The following is a 22,509-nucleotide window of genomic DNA, read 5'->3' as shown; positions in this document are numbered from 1 at the left end:
GTATTTTTAATTTCCTACTTTATACCCTAAGCAGGTAAGATTCACCCCTTCTGCACCACAATTTACTGACCAGAGGAAAATATTTTCTGAAGACAAGGATACTGGTATTTTTCTTGATGGTTTGATGATGTTTGCTGATGCAGGTATTTTAAAAATACAACCTAAGAGCGAAATTACCCTCAAGATACAAATATATAGGTGCACAAAGTTAACTGTAAACTTCTGAGTAGAATATTAAACTAAAAACTATAAAATATTCAGTTTGTCCCATGTACCCTACTATTAAAAATATTTCCCCAATATGCTTTATCAATGGGGTTACTTGTCAGAGATGGGAAAGAGAAGGGCGTAACCTCCTGTTTTCATTTTAAAGAGATGTTGTGCAAGGAACTGAAGCTAGGATTACTTAGTTAAGAAGAAATAAAGCACAATTACTTCCTGGAAGATACATACGAATATTAAAAGAATTCTCAAATGCCCATCAGCTCCAAACATTTTTCTTGTCTGAGGGTAAAAATTATTTCAGACTGCATCACAGCACTATTGATTTCAAAATACCAATCTTCACTTATATAACATGCTTAAGGAATTGGAAAAATTAAATAAAAATGTATTCCTCTCCCTGTACTTATCTGAGCAGCTGACAGTGGTGTAGCAGTTAGTTTTCTTTCGTGACACTGGTGATGGCGGGGAGACTCATGCAGCTTGGGGCTGAAAAGCATTCGCTTTAAATCAGGAAAATGTGATTTTATGAAAATGTGATTTTGTAGCTATACCAACTGGCAAGGGGCCTTTGCAGGTGCAGAGCTGAAAGCGGACAAGGATGTATTCTCTAAAGCTAACTGGATTTCAAGTTGAGGGAATCCTGTTAATAATATTAACTTCTGTGGTGATAAATAATAAAAACATACAGAAAACTTGTCATATTTTCCTACCAGTCATGACTCAAGGCTGTCTCGCTTGTGTTTCAGTTCATAATGAGATGTTCCCTTCCAGATCTAATCTGACTGGTTTAAAACGTTAGTGTTGCTATTTACCATTTACTGTCCCTGTCAAAATATCCTACCCCTGCTGCTACACCGGGGGAGCACATGGGCCTCCTCATCACCTTCAGCTCGAATATAGCTGGATTAGGAGAAAATCCCAAGAAACGATGTGTTAGAGAAAGCGAGGGTGACTGAAGCACATGGGGAAGGCTCAGATCATCCGCCCTGCTTTTGGGGTGGGAAGCATGAATGCCAACAGAGATGCTGCAACATCCTCAACTGCTGCACCGGGGTTTGCAGTGGGTGACAGAAGCTGGGCAGTGCCTTGGTTGGCATTGAACCTTGCATCTGCCCCAGAAGCACTCGGTACCCTGCCAAGCCATTTCCTAACTCAGCTTCAGGCACCATGCCTGGGTTTTAAACTAGTTTATAGTAAGCTTTCAAAGCAAACAAAAACCCAACCTGAAATAAAATCATTTAAACCCCCAAACAAACTTTAAAAAACCCCAAACAAATAAACATAAATAGCCCAAACCAACCTAAAACAAATATCCCATGGTATTTGCAGAAAGAGAAATTACAGCCTTTACTTGCAGGATTCAAATCGCACCAGAAACCTGGGAGAGAGAGGCACTCAAATTCCATTCCTTTTTAACATGAGCTGGTCACCAAGCTTGCTTCTGCCCCTCTGAAAATCCTGCCCTACCTCAGGTCACAGGCATGCTTAAACCTCTTCCTCGGGGATGGCAGCTCCTTGCCCCCTGCACTAATTCACCAGCAGGACAGGCTGGATGTGTATCCCTCCATCCCGAGACGGGACAGCGAGCAACCCACCGATGGTGTAACTCGGTCTCTTTCATTCTGCCTGCACAGAAAAGCTGATTTTATGTGCGTTTCTAGAGCTCAGGGTACTCCTCTTCCTTACCATTTCCCAATACCGCCCTGGATCTCATCAGCTCGCATTTACCTATGTTTTTTAAGTCAGGCCAAGAGGCAAAATGTACATCAAGAAGCCCTGGTATCAAAGTGTTTGATGCTGTAACCCACCCTAGCTACTGCTCCAAGAGGCACCTGCGTACCTATTTAATAAACTGAGAGGTGCTTGCATGACTCACCCCCCTTGGACCACTTTGATCCTACAGCACCAGCTACTGCCACGCTGCCTGAGGCTGCCTTCTCCTTCCCCGCATCCACGTGCTCCATGCTCCTTGGGCAGGTGAAAAGCAAACGCAGAGTTCAAGGGCCCCGATTCAGCGGGCCCTTGCCTCCTGCGGGCAAGCAGAGACCTGCCAAGGGCAATTTCCTTTGTGAGAGCATCTCTCCGACAGGAACAGACTTTTTTCTTTCTCTTTTTGAAGTGCAAACTTGGAAAGCTAGGAAGGACACCTGAACTCATTGGGATGAAGGCACAAAAAGCCACTACCATGCCCGCAGGAGGCAAGGGAACAGCATGGAAGTCACCTCTGCACCACTGCCCAGTGGCTCTGAGCACGCAGGGACTCATAAACCTACTTCTTCCTCTATCGCTTAAGTTCCTTGGATGCTCTACCTGCTCCTGCCCCAGCAGTTCAGCTCCTCTTCGGTCCTTTTTAACTACTTTTACCCTGCAAAAATCACAGTTGGAGGATAACAGACCCCGCTCAGCAAAGCCCGCTGGTCTGTGCTACACTCAGTGGGACTAGCTGGGGGCGTGCAAATCGTGGCCCTAAGTACCTAAAACATAACCCAAACAGGAAGCTTTCAGGGTCCAGCTGACAGGATAGCTCACAGATGGCAGGAAAAGGGCAAAATTAGCGATGCTGATTCCATCGACTCCACCTTGGACTCCCAAAACCCCAATTTGCTTGTTATACCACCCTCCCCCTACACCAAGGGGATAAGCTCTACATTTTTGCGGCAGGTTTGGAGAAGCAGTTTCCACCGCAGCGTTTTGAGGCTTCCCTGAAGAACCACCACCTCCAGGAGGCTTGGAAAGGTAGGGCTCTCTCCCTGCTTGTTCACGTGCTAAGAGATGATACGAAGCGGACTCTGTGCATGGCTACCGCCGACAAGCGCTGCCCATCGCCTCCTCCTCGCGCGTGCCCCACACCGGTACCCACGCGCGCACCGATGCGGAAGTCAGCAAGAGATGGAGCGCCCCTTCGTTACCAAAACGCTTGCTAGGCATATTGCCAGCTTTTGAAGGAAAAGGCTTGGAATAGCCTGTTCTCGTGTAACCAGGGGTATGGGGGGTAAAGCCAGTGACGTTACGAGTGTGTCAAGACTAGTTCAGACTCCAGCCCAGAGCCTGTAAAAGCACATTATAGTTAGGATCATAATGTCTAGTCACAGTACAGGAACAGCTAGAAAGGATTAAAAACAACCCTATAAGCACGTGCTTACTTGTACAGGCCATTGTAGGTGGGTCTGATTCCTTCCTAAAATAGTGTTCTTCACACAGGCAAGATGTGGATGCTTCATCAAGCGTGTAGCTGTGAGGGGGACATTTGCTGCAGGATGGACTGTGGGGTGAAGCTTTGAAGAACCCAGGTCTGCATACTGTGAAAAGAAGAACCACAGGCTAAGCTCTCCCATCATAAAATTAGTCTCTTCACATTTCCCTTTTTTTTTTAAATAAAAAAAACACACACACCTTCAGCTAGAAAACAGACAAACAGTCGTGAGCTATTTGGTTTGCATATTTAAAACCAGTCTGTGCCACCAGCAGACAGTGCATACTTAAATATCTGCATGAAAAGAGAGTAAGAAGCTCTTGATTATTTTTTTCCCCCTAGCATCTGCCTTTGCTGGGTATTTATTTTCCTGGTTGAATGCATTAGAGGTAGTATCTTTTGGGCTCTGCTTTAGAAAACATTATTGTTGTTTGGGTTTTTTCTTTTTCTTCATTCAGTCTTAGAAAAACAGGTAAAATACATCTCATGGTTTTCGTTTAATGTTCTACACCCAGAAATCAATGTCTCGGCAAACAAATAGCAACACAGTGGTGGAGGAGATCTCAAGATCGACAGCTTTAAGACATTGTGATAAGGCTACTTCCCTAGGGTCTTCTCCCCTGCGAACCCGTGATGAATTTTAAAGTGCCCCACGTAAGCCAGACTGCTCTGGGTACAGCCTGAACCAGGCACGCTCGCCATACCAGGTATCTCTTCCAGCTCCAATATATATGCATGACGAGGCACAAAGACTCGATACAAGAGCTATTTTTGTTCTCACAAATACATATTATATGGGTAAGGGTAGCTTGGGAATTTTTTCCTTTTTTTTTTTTTTTTAATAATTTGATGTGAATACAGTAACATCTTGTTTCCAGTCTCCTGAAACAAGCGCTCTTTGACCTAAGCAAAGCACTCTGCACTTCACCTGCGTGCACACACTCAGCCAGAAGCGGTGACAGCCACAGGTTTGCACGTACCTACCCCGCTTTTTGAAAGAGCCAGCCCCATAAAAGCACCGTTACATGCAGAATTACAAACCCACTGTTAGCAGAAGGAGGAAAACTTGATTTTCTGTTTGTCTCAAAAAGCAGAGACACAGAGACATGTTAAAACAATTCCAAAGTGTTGCTATTTTTCTTCCTTGAGAGATGCTCTAACATAATTCTGCCCAGTACGCTGTAAGCTATGCACAGGTCTGCTGTCAGACTTACAGACTGCATTCAAACTTCCCCAGTTGTAATTAGCTTGAAGAGGAAATGAGCTCACAGCAAAAGCACTAATATTATCCCACCAGGAATGTCGCAGACAATCACAGCACAAAGGTCATATGCTAAAATTCAGCCAGTGATGACAGAAGTCATCTTCACCCTAGATAAAGTACAGGTGATCCCTTTTTCTCTGATGGATCAACTAGGACAACTGCCTCCAGAGCTGGCTCTGCTTCCTGCAGTACCAGAGAAACTTTCTCTACATCTTCCCTTTTATGCCACTGGCTTCATCACCAAAGGTGAGACGCTTCAGCTCCTAACTCCCAGAGCCAACCTGTCAGTCTTGGCTGGTGAGGATCATAGAATCATAGAATGGTTAGGGTTGGAAGGGACCTTAAAGATCATCCAACCAAGTTCCAACCAAAGTTCCAACCCCCCTGCCATGGGCAGGGACACCTTGCACTAGACAAGGTTGCTCAAAGCCTCATCCAGCCTGGCCTTGAAGACATCCAGGGATGGGGCATCCACAACATCTCTGAGCAACCTGTTCCAGTGCCTCACCACCCTCCCTGTGAAGAATTTCTTCCTGATATCTAATCTAAACCTCCCTGTTTTCAATTTGTACCCGTTACCCCTTGTCCTGTCACTACAGGCTCTTGTAAAAAGTCCTCTCCCAGCACCCTTGTAGGCCCCCTTCAGATACTGGAAAGCTGCAATGAGGTCTCCTCGGAGCCTCCTCACACACTAAAAGGGATGCGATCCAAGAGCATCCAATGGACCACCCCAGACTCCAACACCAAACTTACCCAGACCACAAAGTTCTCACAACAAACGCCGTGCAACCCTGGTGGTTCCCAAGGCCACCACATGCTGCCAGGTCTCCATCTCCAGCACCCCTCCTGGCCTCCCCACACCAGACACCCTCCTACACTTTCCCCCAGCTCCCTTTTCTTCCCACAAGACAGGCAGAGAACATCTAGTAGGACTGGAGGTATTCACAGATTTTAAAAACCCTATTTCCAAAATTGCTCATCATCCAACTAGTGCTCCACAGCCAGGCTGTGAGCTCTGCAGGATGCAGGTCATCTGCTTTGTGTCCATACACCAGGACCTGTGAACAGACCGAGGGTGGAATTTATTCTTCATGGGTGCAAAAGCACTTGCCACAAGCTGTCCTGCTTTATGGCAAATCCCTCCGTCTCTAACACAGAGTTAAGTTCTTTTATTTACATCACAGCCACCTTCAAATGCTGCCCTACCCATGGCAAGGACTTGTTATGCAATTTCCAAGGGGTCTTCTAGGAGAGAATACCACCAAACAGCTCCTCTCTAGCCTGCAACTTGTATTTCAAAGCCAAATCAAACTCGCTTGCACACGCAGACAATAGAGATGGGGAAATGAAAGCACAAAAATGCACAACATATAACAAGGGCAGCCCACATCTAGTGTGTACTTGATGTAATTAGCCTTCAAAAAAGGACATGAATTTATCTCATTATGTCCCATCAAGACAGACAGAAAATCATTACAGCACAAGAGTTTCTATTTTGTGCAAAGCAGCAAATGCAAAATAAGTCAGTTTTCCTTGACAGATTTTCAACGAGGTGCAGCTTGCTAATGACGGTATGATACGTAGCTCAGCTCAAGGGGAATGTTTGGTTTTCATGAATAAGTACGAAGCCAACAGATGTATGCCAATAACCCATGTTTTAATGAGGGATATGAATCAAAACTGAACCGGACCAATTTTTGTATAATCTGCAGGCTCCCGTGGGTCAGGCAAGTCCCTTCTCTATACAAAAGGTATAAGGAGGAACATTCAAGAGGATTTAAATTACACTGAAGATTTCAACATGAGTCCTCATAGCAAATAGCCAGCAGAGCAGCGTGCTGTCCCATCTAAGTGAAATACTCTTGCGTCGGTTAGAGAGGAAGAATTCAGGGACAGGAGATGGCATATTCAAAAAAGGGGGGACAGAAAATAAAAATAAATGCAAGAGTCACCACAAGTGGTGGCGTGCCAAGGGGTAACAGGTTTAAATTCAAAGACGGTAGATTCAGATTGGATGTCAGCAAAAAATTCTTCCCGCAGAGGGTGGGGAGGCACTGGGACAGGTTGCCCAGAGAAGCTGTGGATGCCCCATCCCTGGGAGTGTCCAAGGCCAGGCTGGATGAGGCTTGGAACAACCTGGTCTAGTGGAAGGTGTCCCTGCCCATGGCAGGGGGATTGGAACTGGATGGTCTTTAAGGTCCCTTCCAACCCAAACCATTCTGGGATTCTGTGAGTCCACAGCCCTGCACCAGATGCTTTGGGGAGGACAGTGGGGGATTTGCAGGGCTCACCCACCACAACCTCCCAGCGACCGGTGGTTGGAGACCACCCCTGATGGAAACCAAACTGCACTATCATGCTCAGGAGCAGCAGCAGCCATAGCTGTGCGGGTGTTTCAGGGACAGCTAGTATCTACTACAAGACTTTACTCTGTACCCGTTCCTACGTTTGCTTTGTCTACCACACAAAGGAGAGGAGAGCCAGTGAGGTGGTTCAAGCAGCAATCCACTGATAAACAGCGATGCTGTGAGATGAAAGCTGACCCAGGAACACCTTATGTCTCCGCACTGCAGAGCGGGCATCGCGGTAGCCGGTCTTGGCTGAGCTCAACAGCCAAAAGCAGGGGCTGGTACTGTATCATTTTTCTCCTGCTAGTGACAAGGTCTCACATATTTTGGAAACAGGATTCAGAGCAGAAGAGGGCCACCAACAGCCTGCATCTTACCCTGCACGTACCTTGGTCTTTATCTTACCATTCCTCTCTGACAGTCAACCTTACAATCTCTTCATGAAGTATACATGACTTTATTTAAAACTACACGGGTGCCTGGGGTTTAATTTCTAATTAAATCTTATTTTAGTCTTCTTACATTTTTATCTCAGTATTTCTATTTCAACAGCACTTGAAAGGATATGTAGAACCAGCACAGTACAGTCACGCACGTAATGGTACTATCTCTCTTTTCGAGGGAGTGAGAAAAAGAAGAGAAATAAGATGAGCCTAAGACTCCCCATAATCTGCTGCAAGTCAGCTGAAAAGAAATGAAATAAAGTTTTAAGCTGTTGATGAGATCTGCTTCTTTCTTCCTAATATTAAAACTGATAGCTTCTTAACTGATTAACAGCCAACTGATGTATGAAAACAGTCTTTAAATTAAACTGGTTGTTAGAAAAAAATAAAAAGAGTATTTTTAGACACAGCAAATATACCATAAACAACCTGCTGGTGTTAGGTACAAGTAGGATGTGTTTCTATTAGTAGCACAGCCATTATTAGCAAATTAATTTCACTCTTCTCATTTTTAGTAACAACCACAAAACGTTGAGCATTAACTGTGCACCCTCTTGCTCACGCACTTCAGGGCAGACAGAAGGATGGCAGCGAGGCTCTCGGGGCAGCAATGGTGTGAGCTGATCCCTTAAACTGGCAGCAATCAGATTAGAAACTGGCTTTGTACCCTACAGACAGGAGCCCACAAGAGCCATGCTGATAGAAAGTGCCTCTTCGAATGTGGATGGATGGAGGAGGAGAAGTCACTGGTCCTCTCACAGCGAAAATTGGCCCCTCGAAATGATGTGCTGAATTTTATGTGCTCTGTCAGTACTGTAGACAGTCAGTACCAGTGAGGGGTGGGGGGAAAAGCAGGCAGAACAAGCCACTAACACCAAACAGCTGGGACTACTTGACAGATTATTTTCTGCAAGCCTTAACATCAAACGGTTCACAGCTGCATCCCTGTAGCCATCCCTGAGCTTCAGCCCAAAGCTGCATCCAACGGGCAGGGCTCCTCCCCAGCTGCCCCACGCCTTCGATGCACACCAATCCCAGGCAACCAGTGCTGGAAGCAACGACCCCCTCCAAGGTTCTCAATATCCAGAAGCACATACGTAGCCATGTCGGTAAAACCACCCAATAATATTAGTGGGAATTTCAGTTTTGTCTCTGGAGAGAGAAAAGCTAGGAAACACGAACCTACAAGCCTTGAAACCCCAGGCGATGTGAAAAAGGTCCAACCTGTTACTCCCTTTGCACTCTCGTGATGCTGGGAGGATAAGCTCACAGTATTTAAGTGCTTAGTATCAGCAAAACAACCTCTCATTTATCCCAGAAAATAAAGCTCAAACAAGAATTACACCATCTCCCTTACAGAGCACCAAATTAGTCTCCACAGTAATCAGAAGCCACAAGTGTAACACATAAGGCAGCACTGCTAATCCATAAATAAAGCTAACAGACACAATCTAAAAATAATTAATGGGCATAAGGATGCCGAGTCTAGACAGAGCACAGGTTATCTGGCTGAAACTGAGGTTTGCTCCCAAAGCTGCAACCCCCCGTTTGCTCCTCCTTCCCATCCTTTAGCCCCATTTGCCTTTTCAGGTAGAGGTAGGGACACAGCTCAACCTGCTTTTAGAAGCAACCACAGTATAAAACTCTTTGCCCTTCGGATGGACCCATAATCCACACTGAGCTGAAACACAAGCAGGACGTGAAGGGGTTGTGTGTGTTCAGCAGAAAAGAGAACAGTTCTGTAGCTCATCAACTCTGCCTTCGTTAGCACATCACTCCAGTGCAGGGAATACGCCTGGAGAGTTGAAAGATTTGAGCAAAAACAAGCTACAAACAAACCATCCTCTGTCCTGGTCTCCGGAGCTGCCTTGCCTTGAAGCGTTTGCACCGAGAATCGGGGGCTGCTGCCTCTTAGATGCGTTCAGAACCTAAGGAAGGGTTTAGCGAGGAAAGGTCTTTACAATGTGGAATCAATTAAAGTGCCGAGTGGCTCCAAGCCTCAGCCTGTGCCTCTGACATGCACTTTTACTTACAAGAAAAAAAGAAAAAAACCACCCCAAAACACACCAGACTGTCTTCATGTCTCCCAACCTACATAAACAGATGATCTCCGTGCTTTTCTAAAAAGCATTTCAAGAACTACAGCATCCCACCACTGAGCATCCTCCTGCAGAATTTACAAGCGGGCTCCCAAGAGCTGATCCTGCGCTCCCTAACAGCTCTCTTTGAACTGCAGGCCGACGTCGAAATTGCTGCCAAAGCTATAAAGCTACAGAAAAATGTGTAAAATGCCCTGATTATATCTCCTTTAGGGTTGGTCTTTCTATCTGCAATAGTGTTATGCTGCTGCCTGCAGCACACCTTGGGGATTTGAAGGGAATTAAATAAATACCCACTAATAAAACACTGGAATGGGAAGCTGCCGGTTTGCTTGAATCCAGTGGACTTGCCAGCATCCTTCAGCGACTCCAGCACCCAACACAGCCGCCCAAGACTGGCTAAAGGTCTTTTTAAACAGGTTCCTGGAGCTTCCTGGATAAGCAGAGCATCTGAGGGCTTTGTGCCTTGAAAAAAGAGATTTGGCCCATACCTCGGATGTTGGCCAATTGAAGCATCCCAAGTGGGAAATACTCTTTTAAGCTTTGTTTTGTTCTAAGAAAACATTGTGCCTTTCGAGGCTGTGCTGTCCAACCCCACACTAACTCGGGCTGAATTAGCTCTGCTCTGCACTGAAATCAGCTCCAGCCCTGAATACCAAAGCAACCTTGAAAACTCAAATATAAATAAATTAGTACTTTCAGTTCCTCCCTTTGAAGCACCACTTTTTTCTATCACGTGATTCGTTAAATTGTCACACCGCAATTTATGACGCGACCGTAGTTGCTGGAAAAATAAGAATTAACTGCCACTAATGACATTAATGTCTTTCTTCTAAACGGTATAAAACTTCATCACGTGGCATCACACGGGAAAATTCATCAAATTCCCAAGTCAGCGGCATTTGCAAGCCATAAAAATACCTAGAACACAATGCATTTGAAAACGCTCGGGATTACATTACGATCTTAATGGGCTATATTTCTGCACATCCCGACTTTGCGCTACAGAGTATTTTGAAGCAATCAATGAGGCAAAACCTGAGTCAAGCCTAAACTCTCAGCAGCATGATGGAGAAGACGGGAAGGAGATTTATCCTGGCATATATGCAAACTCGCGCTACCGTTTGGGTTTGGTTTTGCAAAAGGAAAGCAAGCTGTGGAAAATAAATGCTCTTAGGGAAAACAGATTTTTGTTTTCCGGCTGCATCAACGGTAGGGATAGCTGGGAGAGCTTTGGTTTTGTCTTTCTTTTCCCTGCAAACTTTCCTGTCTGGAAAAAAAAAAAATTCCTGGGAGAAACTGGTACACTGCTAGAGAAAGCACTGCTTAGGACGGAGCGTCATTTCCTAGCAAAGCCAACATTTCTGTGACCAGCAGCTGCACGCTCTTACAAGCGTGTCCAAGGGCTCCTTCAGCTCTGAGCCCAGGTGGCACCTGCAGTCCTCCTCACTCTCCCGTTACGAGCCACATACCCAGGATGGCCGTGGTGAGCCCCGTCTACCTGACTTACAAAAAAAATAGGCAGTCCACGTCCTGTTGCTACAGCCTCTCTACCTACTATGGCTACAAAATATCTATCTACATATCTATAAAAATCTATCTGCGCACCTTTTCTTTGTTCTCTGAGGTGCAGGATGAAAATGTGCTTTAATTACCATCTTCTCTTTTTTTTAATGAGGACAAACTGAAATAATTTTACTCCCTGTGCTGGTTTATCTGTGTATTATATCAAAGGATGAGAAGGGGGATGGTTAAGAAGATTGTGTTGGAGAGTGTAGAACCTGAAGCATGACGTAATTTGTATGGAATAAGGGGTGGAAAATGTGCTGGTTTTGGCTGAAATAGATTTAATTTTCTTCTTAGTAGCTGGTTTGGGGCTGTGTTTTGGCTTTGTGCTAAGAAGAGTGTTGATAACATGGAGATGTTTTAGTTATTGCTGAGCAGCGATGACACAGCATCAAGGCCTTTTCTGGTCTGGGGGAGCCCAAGAAGTTAGGAGGCTGCATAGCTGGAACAGCTGACCCCAACTGACCAAAGGGATATCCCAGACCATATGGCGTAATGCTCAGCAGATAGTGCTGGAGGAAGGAGGAGGAAGGGGCAGGGATGTTCGGAGTGATGGCATTTGTCCTCCCAAGTAACTGTTATGCATGATGAAGCCCTACTTTCCTGGAGACGGCTGAATACTGCCAGCGGGAAGTGGTGAATGAACTCCTTGTTTTACTTGCACGTGCAGCTTTTGCCTTACCTAATAAACTGTTTTTATCTCAACCCATGGGTTTTCTCACTTATTCTTCCGATTCTCTCCCCCATCCCACCGGGGTGGGGGCAGTGAGTGATCAGCTGTGTGGTGCTTAGTTGACGGCTGGTCTTAAACCACAACCACAACACTCCCTTAAACAGAGAAAGCCATGATTTACAACGCTGCACCTAAGGGAAAATGTGATTTAAGATACAGAAGGCAGCAGAAAGACATTTGTTTTTGCATGCTCGTAAACATAACTTGAGATGCCTGGCTCTGTGCATAATCCAAGAGTCTGTTTTGGGGGTTTCTGCACACAAAGACACGCTCCCTGGGTTATCCTTTGTTACGTGAATAGTAATTTAAAACATTCAAGCTGCATTGCGTGCTAAGAGCAGGGAGGACTGATGGACAAGCTGCAGAACTCCCTCGAGTTCGACAGCAGCGTTGACTGAATAGCAATAACAAGCATCATCCCTACTGGAAACAGGGGGACAGGATCAAACTGGAAAATGATGTAGCCAAACCCGCCTCTATGCCTATCTGTGTACATGTATTACAGACAGTAATGCAAAGACCAGACAGTAAAATCTCCTGGAAAACCGGGTTCTTCAAAGCCGTGTGTTTGCTGGCACAGTACTACAATAAAAGGGTTTTAGTCTTCTGGTTGAGTCTGCCATAGGGATCTGGAGCCCAGCCAGCAAAGAAAAAAAGATTCTCTAATTATGCTGTGGTTTGGACAATTGCAACCCATTGTGGTTAAGAAATATGACGTTTGGGAGGATTTATTTTGATGATTTATGTCATGTGTGTTTACTCTACCAACTTCCAAAACTTTAGCCTGAACTAATTAGACTGTACATATGCAGGCAGTAAGAGAAGTAAAAAATGCATAAAATATTTCCTTCTGGTTGGGTCTACCTTGCACAACTTCATTTGTGTGGACATGATTCCTAGGTGGCATAAAAGCAGCCTTTCCTCTGCTGTTTTGGTCCAAAATAGGCAGCATCCCACCAACCTACGGTGATGTTACCACCCACACAAAAGGATCCTTTCAAACCCTGCCTCAAATGCTTAAAGGCTTGTTTGCTTCCAGCTTTATGATCATCTGTCTCGGGAGGTAAATTTGGCAGGACTGGCTGCAGACAATTTATTTTAAAATCGTTCCTATGTAATTTATGGCTGAACATATGTCACTCCAGACACATCTATTCAAATTCCATCAGAGGGCGACGGAGATGGATCTTTTACAGTCCTTCTGACCAAAAAAAGATAGGAAGGATTTATCCAGATTTGCCTGGACTAAGTGTGCTAAATGGGTTTATGCACATAAAAGTGACTCTGGGGAAGTGGTTGTGGTTTTGGATTTTGGGTTGGGTTTTTTTTTTTTTTTTTTTTTAAATTTAGGCAATGCTAGCCACTTCTGCAGGGGGCAGGCAGCTTGGAGACACACAGAAGGAAACGTGGACGTGTCTCTTTGAGAACATCTCCCTTCAGTCACGCCTCCTTCTGCAGGAGCTTGTGGGTTTTTGTTTTGGAGTACACTTAAGGCTGAGAGAGTTGGGCTTGTTCAGCCTGGAGAAGAGAAGGCTCCGGGGAGACCTTATTGCAGCCTTCCAGTGCCTGGAGGGGCTACAAGGAAGCTGGGGGGGACTTTTTACAAGGGCCTGTAGTGACAGGACAAGGGGTAACGGGTTTAAATTGAAAGTGGGGAGGTTTAGATTAGATATCAGGAAGAAATTCTTCCTGGAGAGGGTGGTGAAGCACTGGGACAGGTTGCCCAGAGAAGCTGTGGATGCCCCATCCCTGGAAGTGTCCAAGGCCAGGCTGGATGAGGCTTGGAGCAACCTGGTCTAGTGGAAGGTGTCCCTGCCCATGGCAGGGGGGTGGAACTGGATGATCTTTAAGGTCCCTTCCAACTCAAACCACTCTATGATTCTATGGTTGGAGTTACTGATGCGGGTCTCGCTGAGCCAAATTCTGCCCTGATATGCATACTATGAGATGCTTTGGCTTTGCTTAGGAGGCAACAGATCAAAGGGTGTGCAGAAGGACGATATGGCAAGCATTAATACCCTGAGTTTTAACACGGAAAGCTGAGCAAGCTCCCCTCACAAGACCAAGCAGAGAAACATCAAGCTGTTATCCCGTCACATGCAGATACAGTGCTCCATGATTTCTGTTTAATTAACCAGACATAAAAATACTGACATTATTGGTTAAGTTGACTAAACTACTCCTCTGGGTCAGATGAACACTGCAACACTTCACAGTTCATCTGCCTTGTGAACTAACTCCACCATACTGCTCCTCTTTAGGAACAAACTCAACAAAGGGCAACCTGAGGCATTGCTGTCTCTTCCCATGCCAGCCTGACAATACTGGGAGCTTTCCTTTAAGTTCCAGCCCTGCAACAAGAAGAGAATTTCCATATGATCTCTCCATTTCTTGAGCAAATCTTGCTGCATATGAAGCAAACATGCTCAAACCCAAGATAAATCCTTACAACTTGACACTTTAAATCTCCTGATTTTGGAGACCATCTCAATACTATTTGTGCAGGTGGCCTTATGGTTTTTGGATGCTGGAGTTGGACCATCCTTGCCATGAACTAGCTAGAACTTCTATGACTCCAGACCAAACAGAAAAACACCAAAACCTTGAAAAAAAAAAAAATAAAACCAGTTATATCCAAGAAGGTATTTCCTTTGTCAGGCTATTAACAGTACTTTTCTGAGACAAAAGCATTTGAACTCTTGGGAGGGAGATGTCCTGCTAGCATTCCTGTCCACTGCCTTTTCTCATGGGCTTTGGTCTTGCCCCCAAAATGACTGTTTGATTCATGCAGTTGCTCCAGAAACCCAGATGTAAAGCAAAACTTAAAGCAAAGCAATCACTGCCTTCCCTCTTGCTACATGAAGCCTCACCACAACCTCCTTCCCAGGAAGGAGGAAAATCCATTTCCTCATGAAGCACTAGTCTGAAGCCCACTTTGCAGCAGCAATGATGACCATTCTCACAGGCTTTGTATTTAAAGTGTTGAGCTGCCAAAATTTGATATATGGAGATTTAATTCTCAAACTATTTTAACGGAATACTGTTGCTTACGTATAGCTTAGTGGGATCTCCAGCTAAATCCAAAGAAATAAGCACTGCCTACACGAACCTGTTTGCCCTGGAAACCCAGCACTGGGTTTTTAATTTCCGCTGCATCTCTGCACCCTTGCATTGCGTCAACTTAAACAGTCTTCCTAAAGCAGTTTGGGGGGAAAGAAACTCACAATTTTGCTTTACAGGAACCATTCATGTTTGATTTGTTCAAGGGAAGACTGGAAAACAACACAAGGGGAGAAAGGGAAGCAGCTGGTGTGGGCAAAAGGGCACTGCACCCTGGGTTTGGCATACCTACGCCTTGCAAGAAAAGATTACAGCCTGCTCACCTTACATTTCATACACAACTGCCTTCCAACAGTTTGCCAGCCCACAGCTCCTTTTCCACATCTTGTTTTCAAAGCCTTGTCAAGTATCACGGCATCTATCCTGTGATACCCAGCAGGTGAGGGTGGCACAGGAGGATGCTGCTTGTCCCCTCAGTAGCCCTGAAATGGAGAGACTGCAGGAGGATCTGAAGAATCAGCCATGAATGAGTAGGGAGAGGGAGGAGGGAGAAGGGAGACGAGGGAGGAGGGAGAAGGAGAAGGAAGGAGGGAGAGGGAAGAGGGAGAAAAGAGGAAAAAATAGGTTTCTAGCCTTCTTTAACAGAAAAGCCTGAAAATGCAAACAGCTCAACCAGCAGAAGGCAAATGTAAGGAGCTGGGTATTTACCCTTTCATTTGAAGGGCTATGTTTTGCACTGAACAACTAAATGGGAGAGTTTCCTCACTCACGTAGGGACTGGTAATACCTTCCTCCCTATCATCTCTCAGCCTCCCCAGTATCCAGCATCCATTCCATATGAATCCACTTCTGGATGTTGGTTTCTGCTCAGATGCACTGGAGAGCAGCTAAGAACTTCTGCGGCTCTGACACTTCGCCCAAATACCATTCACTTCATTTCTTTTTTGAAGTTGCGCAAGCGGCAAACCCCAAGGTTTGTTATTCCGCCCAGAATTTCTCTCGTCATCCAGCCAAATTTAAAAATAAATAGTTGCAATTAAATGTGTCGCTACGTTATTTATGTAGATGCATTCAATTTGCAGAAAGCTGCTAGAAAATATTCCCCCTTCAATACCAGGGAAATATATTGCCCTTTTATTGTATGCTTTCTTCTCCTCGCCCAAATGTACGTTGCTCCCTGCCTATTTCCCCCTCCCCCACGCGTTACTTAACACATAATTTTCCAGCCACTGTTTCTGCTACTTTTGTCTTGAAAGAATGAGGGATGTAATCCAGATTCAAATGTTTCTTGATTATTTGTGAACAAGGCTGCTGAATGATTACCAGACAGATAATTCCAGTATTTCCCTTGCAGTCGAGGACCTCTCCTCGTCCCTGCATTTTGCTCTTCCAGCTGCTGGGTAAATGATATGCGCCGAGGCTGCCCAAGGCTCCAGAGTGCATATTAATTCTGCCAGGAACTCCAGACACTCTGAAGAATTGCTAATTTAACAACAGACTGTGAAATTATTTTTTCTTTCTTTATTAATTGCTGTGCTATTTGAAAGCGACTTCTCTGCCCCAACTGTCTTTCGGCGTGATGAACGGGGGGGGCATTTCATCCTGCCAGGAAATAATTGAAAGCTTTCTCCCCAGCAGTCCCTATATTCATAACCAAATATAAATACGTGAAACAAGGGCTAATAAAAATAGGTTAACTTGCTGCAGGTGTTCTGTCAATTTATCCAGGTGATACTAGCCAAATCTGACAGGGAAGCACTGTGCTGTATTTCACTTGTGCCTTGACATTTTGATTCCGTTTGTTGGGGTGTATGTGCAGGGATCTGGCTTTTTCTGCAAGACCTCTATAGCTGTCAGTCTTTGCAAAGAGGATTTGACAAGATGTCCGTTTAGCAGATTGGGAGGGCAAAGGGAAGGGGAAAAAAAAAAAGGGGGAGGTGGGGGGTGAGGGGGGAGCTGGAGAGACCAAGTATGTGGGTAAAGCCACACCGCAGTGCAGAAACAGATGCTCTTCACATACCGAGCAACTTGGGGAAAAAAAAAAAAAAAAAAGAGCAGCTTGATATGCAGGATCTGAGGCAGTTTGCATCCTTTAATCAATAGCTCCTTCAAGAAAGGTGGCCAAGAATAACATAAAGAAGGCAAAGGAGAAAGAAGACAAAAGGCCAGTGGTAGTGAAGGTATCAGGATCACTACACTCATCCACGGGAAGATTTTAGCTGGTTTTATTTCCCTGTTTAAAAGGAGAGAGGGGGAGGGGGGAAAAAAAAAAAAAAAGCTTTCCTTTGCTCCTGAGAAATGAGATTTACGAAGAAATCTAAATAAGAAGTTTTGCTTTCCAAGGTTGCCCTTTTCCAGCCTGAGGAAAGAAGCAGAAGGTGATGAAGCTGCCTCTTCCAGGGATAACGTAGGAACATGCTCTGCTTATGGAACCTCGAATTTAGAAACCCTCAGCTTGTCTCTCCCTGGAAAGAACTTGGGACCAGCAGCACGCAGATGGGTTACAATGAACTGCAACATGAATTAGCTACAAGGATGAAACCAAAATGAATACAGCATTTAAAAAGACAGCGATCAGCGTTTAGAGATGTATGGTAACTGGCTGGTGAATGACAGTAATGGATTCTGATTGTCTGGGTGATTCCTGGATCTATGCTAGACTGTCTTCAAGAAGAGTTTAAAAGCAAAAGGTAATGTATAATTCAGGTTAAAATCCAGAACAAAGGTGTTTAGCAGTAGGTTTTAACCAGAGCTCACCTTTCAGCACATGCCAAAGTCACTACAGGGTCTCCACAGAGCATCAGCCACACCAGTGGCAGCACCACCAGGCAAGGGCTTGCCTCCACCTCCTCCGGAATTCACAACACCCGCTCATGCCACACCTACACCAGGCTGCAGAGGGGCATCTTCTTCCTGCCCTCTCCTTTCAAATCCCACCCAGCTCAACGCACAGTTTTCACAGGACAAAACACATGAGAGACCACAATCCTGTGCCTAGCCACCACCCAGCTCACACAGGACCACACCGGTGCCGTTCAGGTACACCGATGGAGAAGAGAACCAGCCATTCCATGGCTACGGGGAAGGCATGTCCCACCATCACATACACAGAGCGAGCAACCCACAGCTCACTCCGGCAGCACTGCTAAACTGCAAGCCCAAAAGCTGGACCAGGCAGTGTCAGAGACACCAAACCCGGTCCCAGATACCAGGCAGGTCTGGAAATCACCAGCCATCTCAAAAAAGGGAAAGCTGGGAGAAAGTCTGTGTCAAAAACCATCCAAGAGAAACACCCCCGATCAGTTGTGCGCCTTCCCAGCATTCCTGGGCATCACACCGGGTGTAAAGCGATGAAAGGAGACCCCGGCCGAGCAGAGCCAGTCGTGCCCTCCTTCCCGTGCTGTTCCACCGTGGTAGAACACATGTATTACTGAACCCATAAAGTGCTTACAATTACGGCCCCAAACCCAGTAATCTCGACTGATGTAGGTAAATTGCTGACCCCTCCATCACTGTAATTCACGATGCAAAAAAACCTTGGTTTTTTCCTCTGCAGCTTAATAAAACCTGTGGGGAATCGGCGCAAGGCTTTCATTCCTTATAGCTAGCCTTTAATGTTGGAGTCTGGATTTCCTGGAGGGGAACTGAATAGTTTAGAATAATTAGTGATTTACATATAAAGTTGTCAACAAAGATACATGGTATTAAGTTATCAAGATGAAGGGTTCTACCTTCTCGGTTGCTACTTTTGATTTTATTTAAAAATTCTGCATTTTAATTCCACTCACATTCTGCTATCGCTGGTAGAGTGGCCTGAAGCGGACAGCAAGAAGAGAGCTCTAAATCGAAGGCTTAAATCACTTCTTCCTCAGTTCCCTGGCAGATTTAAAGAGCAACCTGGCACTAATGCTTCCAAATAATATACTGTTGGACCTGACACAGCAGAGAAACTCTGCTTCAAATCACACAATAGTCCAGGTGACCGCGCAATTACAATTAACCTCCTGCCCGCTGTGCCTAATGACAAACGATCATGTGAAGGATAGGCTGAGGAAAGGACCCAGGTATTGGGGGGAAAAAAAAAAAATTCTGATTCTTACATATTTAAAAAGCCATTTTCAGTTAGGAACAAGTCAAGGGACACTAATTTTAGTTTTGCATCCAAAAGAAATTAATAACCCTTGCTAATGCACATGCTGCCAGCCTTCTAGCAGCAAGAGGGATGCATGGAAGTCTCCTACCACCACAGCGCTGTAATCGGAAAAGCACTAATATCCTGCACCACTATAAATCTCAGCCCAGACCAGAGAACATGAATTTTGTCCATGATGGATTTAAAAAAAAGAAAAGGTAATCTAACCTCAAAATAGCATGCAACATTTTTTGGCACAGTTACTGGGCCCATGGGGTTCCCACTACTAGGTCACTAACTGGGGAGGTATCCTTTACCAGGGAGCATCCCCCTCTCTGCTCACACAGCATCTTCAGGAGGAAGCAGAGCTATATTTCAGCCTGCTCCCTTTACAGAAGGGGGAAGCACAAAGATTGTCCCACCCCAGGGAGAACTGAGGGCACCAGTTTGCTTTGCTGTATCTGGCTCTAACGGGGGAATTGATTATTTGCCCAAAGGCTCTCCACTCTCCTAGCCAGGAAGTTACTGCCCCTCCAGACCTGCTCCAGAGCAGCTGGAGTGATCTCTCGCTTACCCGCTTCAGTGAAACAGGCTCGTTAGTTTAAATAAGTTACGGTTTTTGCTAATTCACTCAATGCCTGACCATTTATTGGGAGGTACCACAGGCTGCCCAGGGAAGTGCTGGAGCCACCATCGCTGGAGGTGTTCAAGGAACGTGTAGACGTGGCGCTTGAGGACATGGTCTAGTGGGTATGGTAGTGTTGGGTTGATGGTTGGATTGGATGATCCTATAGGTCTTTTCCAACCTTAGTGATTCTGTGTGTGATTCTAATTAGTGTCCAGACGCAAAGGGGCAGAAACCTCAAGCTGAGGAGCATCAGGGCACATGTGCGTGCGTATATATTTTTTGTATGTATAGGACATGCAACGTCAATTCTATCTTTTTTGCTCTTCCTAGATCTGGCATTTTCTAGCATAGATACGTGTCCCAAGAACAACAGAAACCATGTGGGCACGTCCACCCAGACGTCACCACTTGCACCTGGAAGCAGCCAGTTACTTGCAGGCACTGCCAAGGCTTCTTTCAAGGCAAAGCAAACCTTTCCCTCCTGCTCAGTCCACAGTCACAGGACGCAGCGCCACCAGACGTACGTGGGTCGTACCACCAGCCAAAGTAAGCGGGCAGCGAGCAGCACTATGTTTCGGCAGGCCCCTCCTGCAGAGCATGTTAAGACAAGTATTTACCAAGTTGTATGACAAGTTATTTTATAGTAGCTCATCACAGACATAACACAATTCGGACATAAGCCTTATAATGCAGAATATTATGCAGAAGGGTTTCTACATGTACTTTCATGTACTTATAATGCCTGTTCCAGCATGCCTTTAGACAGTCTCTTCATATAAAAGAAATAAACACAAATATACTGTATTCTGGCAATTTAGTCTGATGGCTGATTAGGGAAACATTGCTTCATGAATTCTAAGCCATGACATTTCCACTAATCTTCCCATTTCAACAGCAGGGAAAGGAATGGCTTTCATATCTCTGTGCTCATCATTTTCAAGCTGAGTATATTATCTGCTAGTCTCTGGATTTACCCAATAGCTCTTAAAAAACCAAAATATACCGCCACGGTCTATGAAACTTATGTGTGGCTTACTCAGAGAGCTGTATGTCATTCTGAAGATGAACAAATGTAGAAACTAGCTCTCATCTTTTTTAAAGTATGTCAAATAAATAAATAACCAGATTGCTATCTGTTATTTCCCTTCAATGAGATTGCTGCTTAAAAGGTTATAAACGATGACGTTTTTGCTTTTGCAGAAGGCTATGCATTAAACGTCTCGTATCGCCTTGCAGGGATCAAACACACTGTCTGTTGTCAGATTTCTTAAGCCTGCTCTTCTGCAAAGCCTCCCAGTGTAACAGCTACCACTCCCTACATGCCAGTTTGCCCCCGAGAGACCTTACCTTGCAACCCTTGAAGCATCCCGTCTTCTAATCCCCAACCCCACGGCTGCTTTAACACCTAAAATGAATAATCATGAGCTCCCTCTGCTGCAGCTTCCAAGTTACAGATTTAATTTTGTGTCAACTTTGGGTTTCCCATGGCTCAGCTCCCCAGCCAGAGTGAGATGTTGGGTGCAAAGGTACCTTGTCACCTACAGTCTTACCTGGGGTAGCTCTCCAACCAGAAGGTTAGATGTGACTGACTGCTTGCACACCCCTAGGACACCACCCCTTGAGGTCTTAGAGTGGGGTGGGAAGCACCTTGGCTAGAGTGCTGGTTAGGAACCAAAATCCTGGTTATCGTCACAAAAATACATGTCAATTCACACACCTTCCCCCACGTAATAAGATTAAGTTATATACAATATTTTATTTTCCATACTGCTTCATTAGGTTACCTCCCTAACTTCAGTACATCACAGAAGGGACAATAAAGGTCTCCTAAACCCTTCTTAGAGGAGAGAAACAGATTTTGGGCTGCTTTCATTGCCTCTCTTTGTAGCACTTCTATTTCTGCATGTTAAGTATCTCTCCTTTGGACAGACCTGTTGGCTAGATGAGCCGTCAGCTCACAACAGGATCTTCAAAACACAGTCCTGTAACAGTGCTGTGTGTTTCCTAAGAGCGCAGTGAAAAGTCCTGGTCTGATGGAGGCAAGACACCCCCATTTACAGGCGCAAGGTTAGCAAAGCTACTGACCGTACCACACTTTGATTGCTTAAATAAGGCACGTCTGAGAAGAGCAAGCACTGCAAAATACAATTTAAATGTACTTACATTGAACATTTGGTCCAGGAGCGTATTTTTGAAGTGAACCTCTCCATTATCCCAACTTACCATCCCTCAGCACGCAATACCAACTGTGCAAAGTGGATTTGTGAGGGGATGAAACTCACCCCGAAGATGTGCCCTGGGAATGGACTTATCACGCTCATGGGTTTTCCAAGGGGCCAAGCCACAGCCAGCACAAAGCAGGGGCCTTGGAAGACACACAGCATGCTGCTTTACCCTATGAACTCATCCCCAAGGCTCCATATCCCGCCTGCTAACATATATAGAGCCTCGACTACCATTAACTAAACCCACCCCTTTTGTTCTGCAATAACACACACCTATAGGAGCCTTTACACTATAACATATTCAGATTCAATTCATCTTTGGAATTCGCTTTTCCAATAGCTGTCATGCTCCAACACTTGTCAGTTGTCTCATATAACCAAATATTACTCTCTAATGTTCGCTTTCCTACACAAACTAGAGGGAATTCTGCCAGTTCTGAGCTAAATTAACTGCTTATCAAAGGCAAAACTGACAAGGGTTGTTGGGGTATTTTTTTGCAGGAATACATGGCTTATTGCTTCCCAGCTCTGTAACGCTACTTAGCTTTTTCATGATCCACGCATGAAGACCTTTAGATGTATCATTTCAGCTT

General features: G+C 45.2%; 1 protein-coding gene across 1 annotated transcript in view; it reads right to left on the bottom strand.

The window, feature by feature from the left end:
* LOC104508868 (ephrin type-A receptor 5-like) overlaps positions 1-22,509 on the bottom strand; it is a gene marked incomplete at both ends in the record, with an annotated part of 74,952 nt that overhangs the window by 2,578 nt on the left and 49,865 nt on the right. The window contains one exon of the mRNA XM_010150624.1: positions 3,369-3,524. Coding sequence (XP_010148926.1) covers positions 3,369-3,524 — 156 coding nt within the window. The remainder of the gene's footprint in view (positions 1-3,368; positions 3,525-22,509) is intronic.

The sequence above is a fragment of the Eurypyga helias genome, unplaced genomic scaffold (genome assembly GCF_000690775.1).
Source record: "Eurypyga helias isolate BGI_N326 unplaced genomic scaffold, ASM69077v1 scaffold9234, whole genome shotgun sequence".
NCBI lineage: Eukaryota > Metazoa > Chordata > Aves > Eurypygiformes > Eurypygidae > Eurypyga > Eurypyga helias.
Note: the sequence above shows the minus strand (reverse complement) of the source record. Positions and strands in the feature narration are given on the sequence as shown.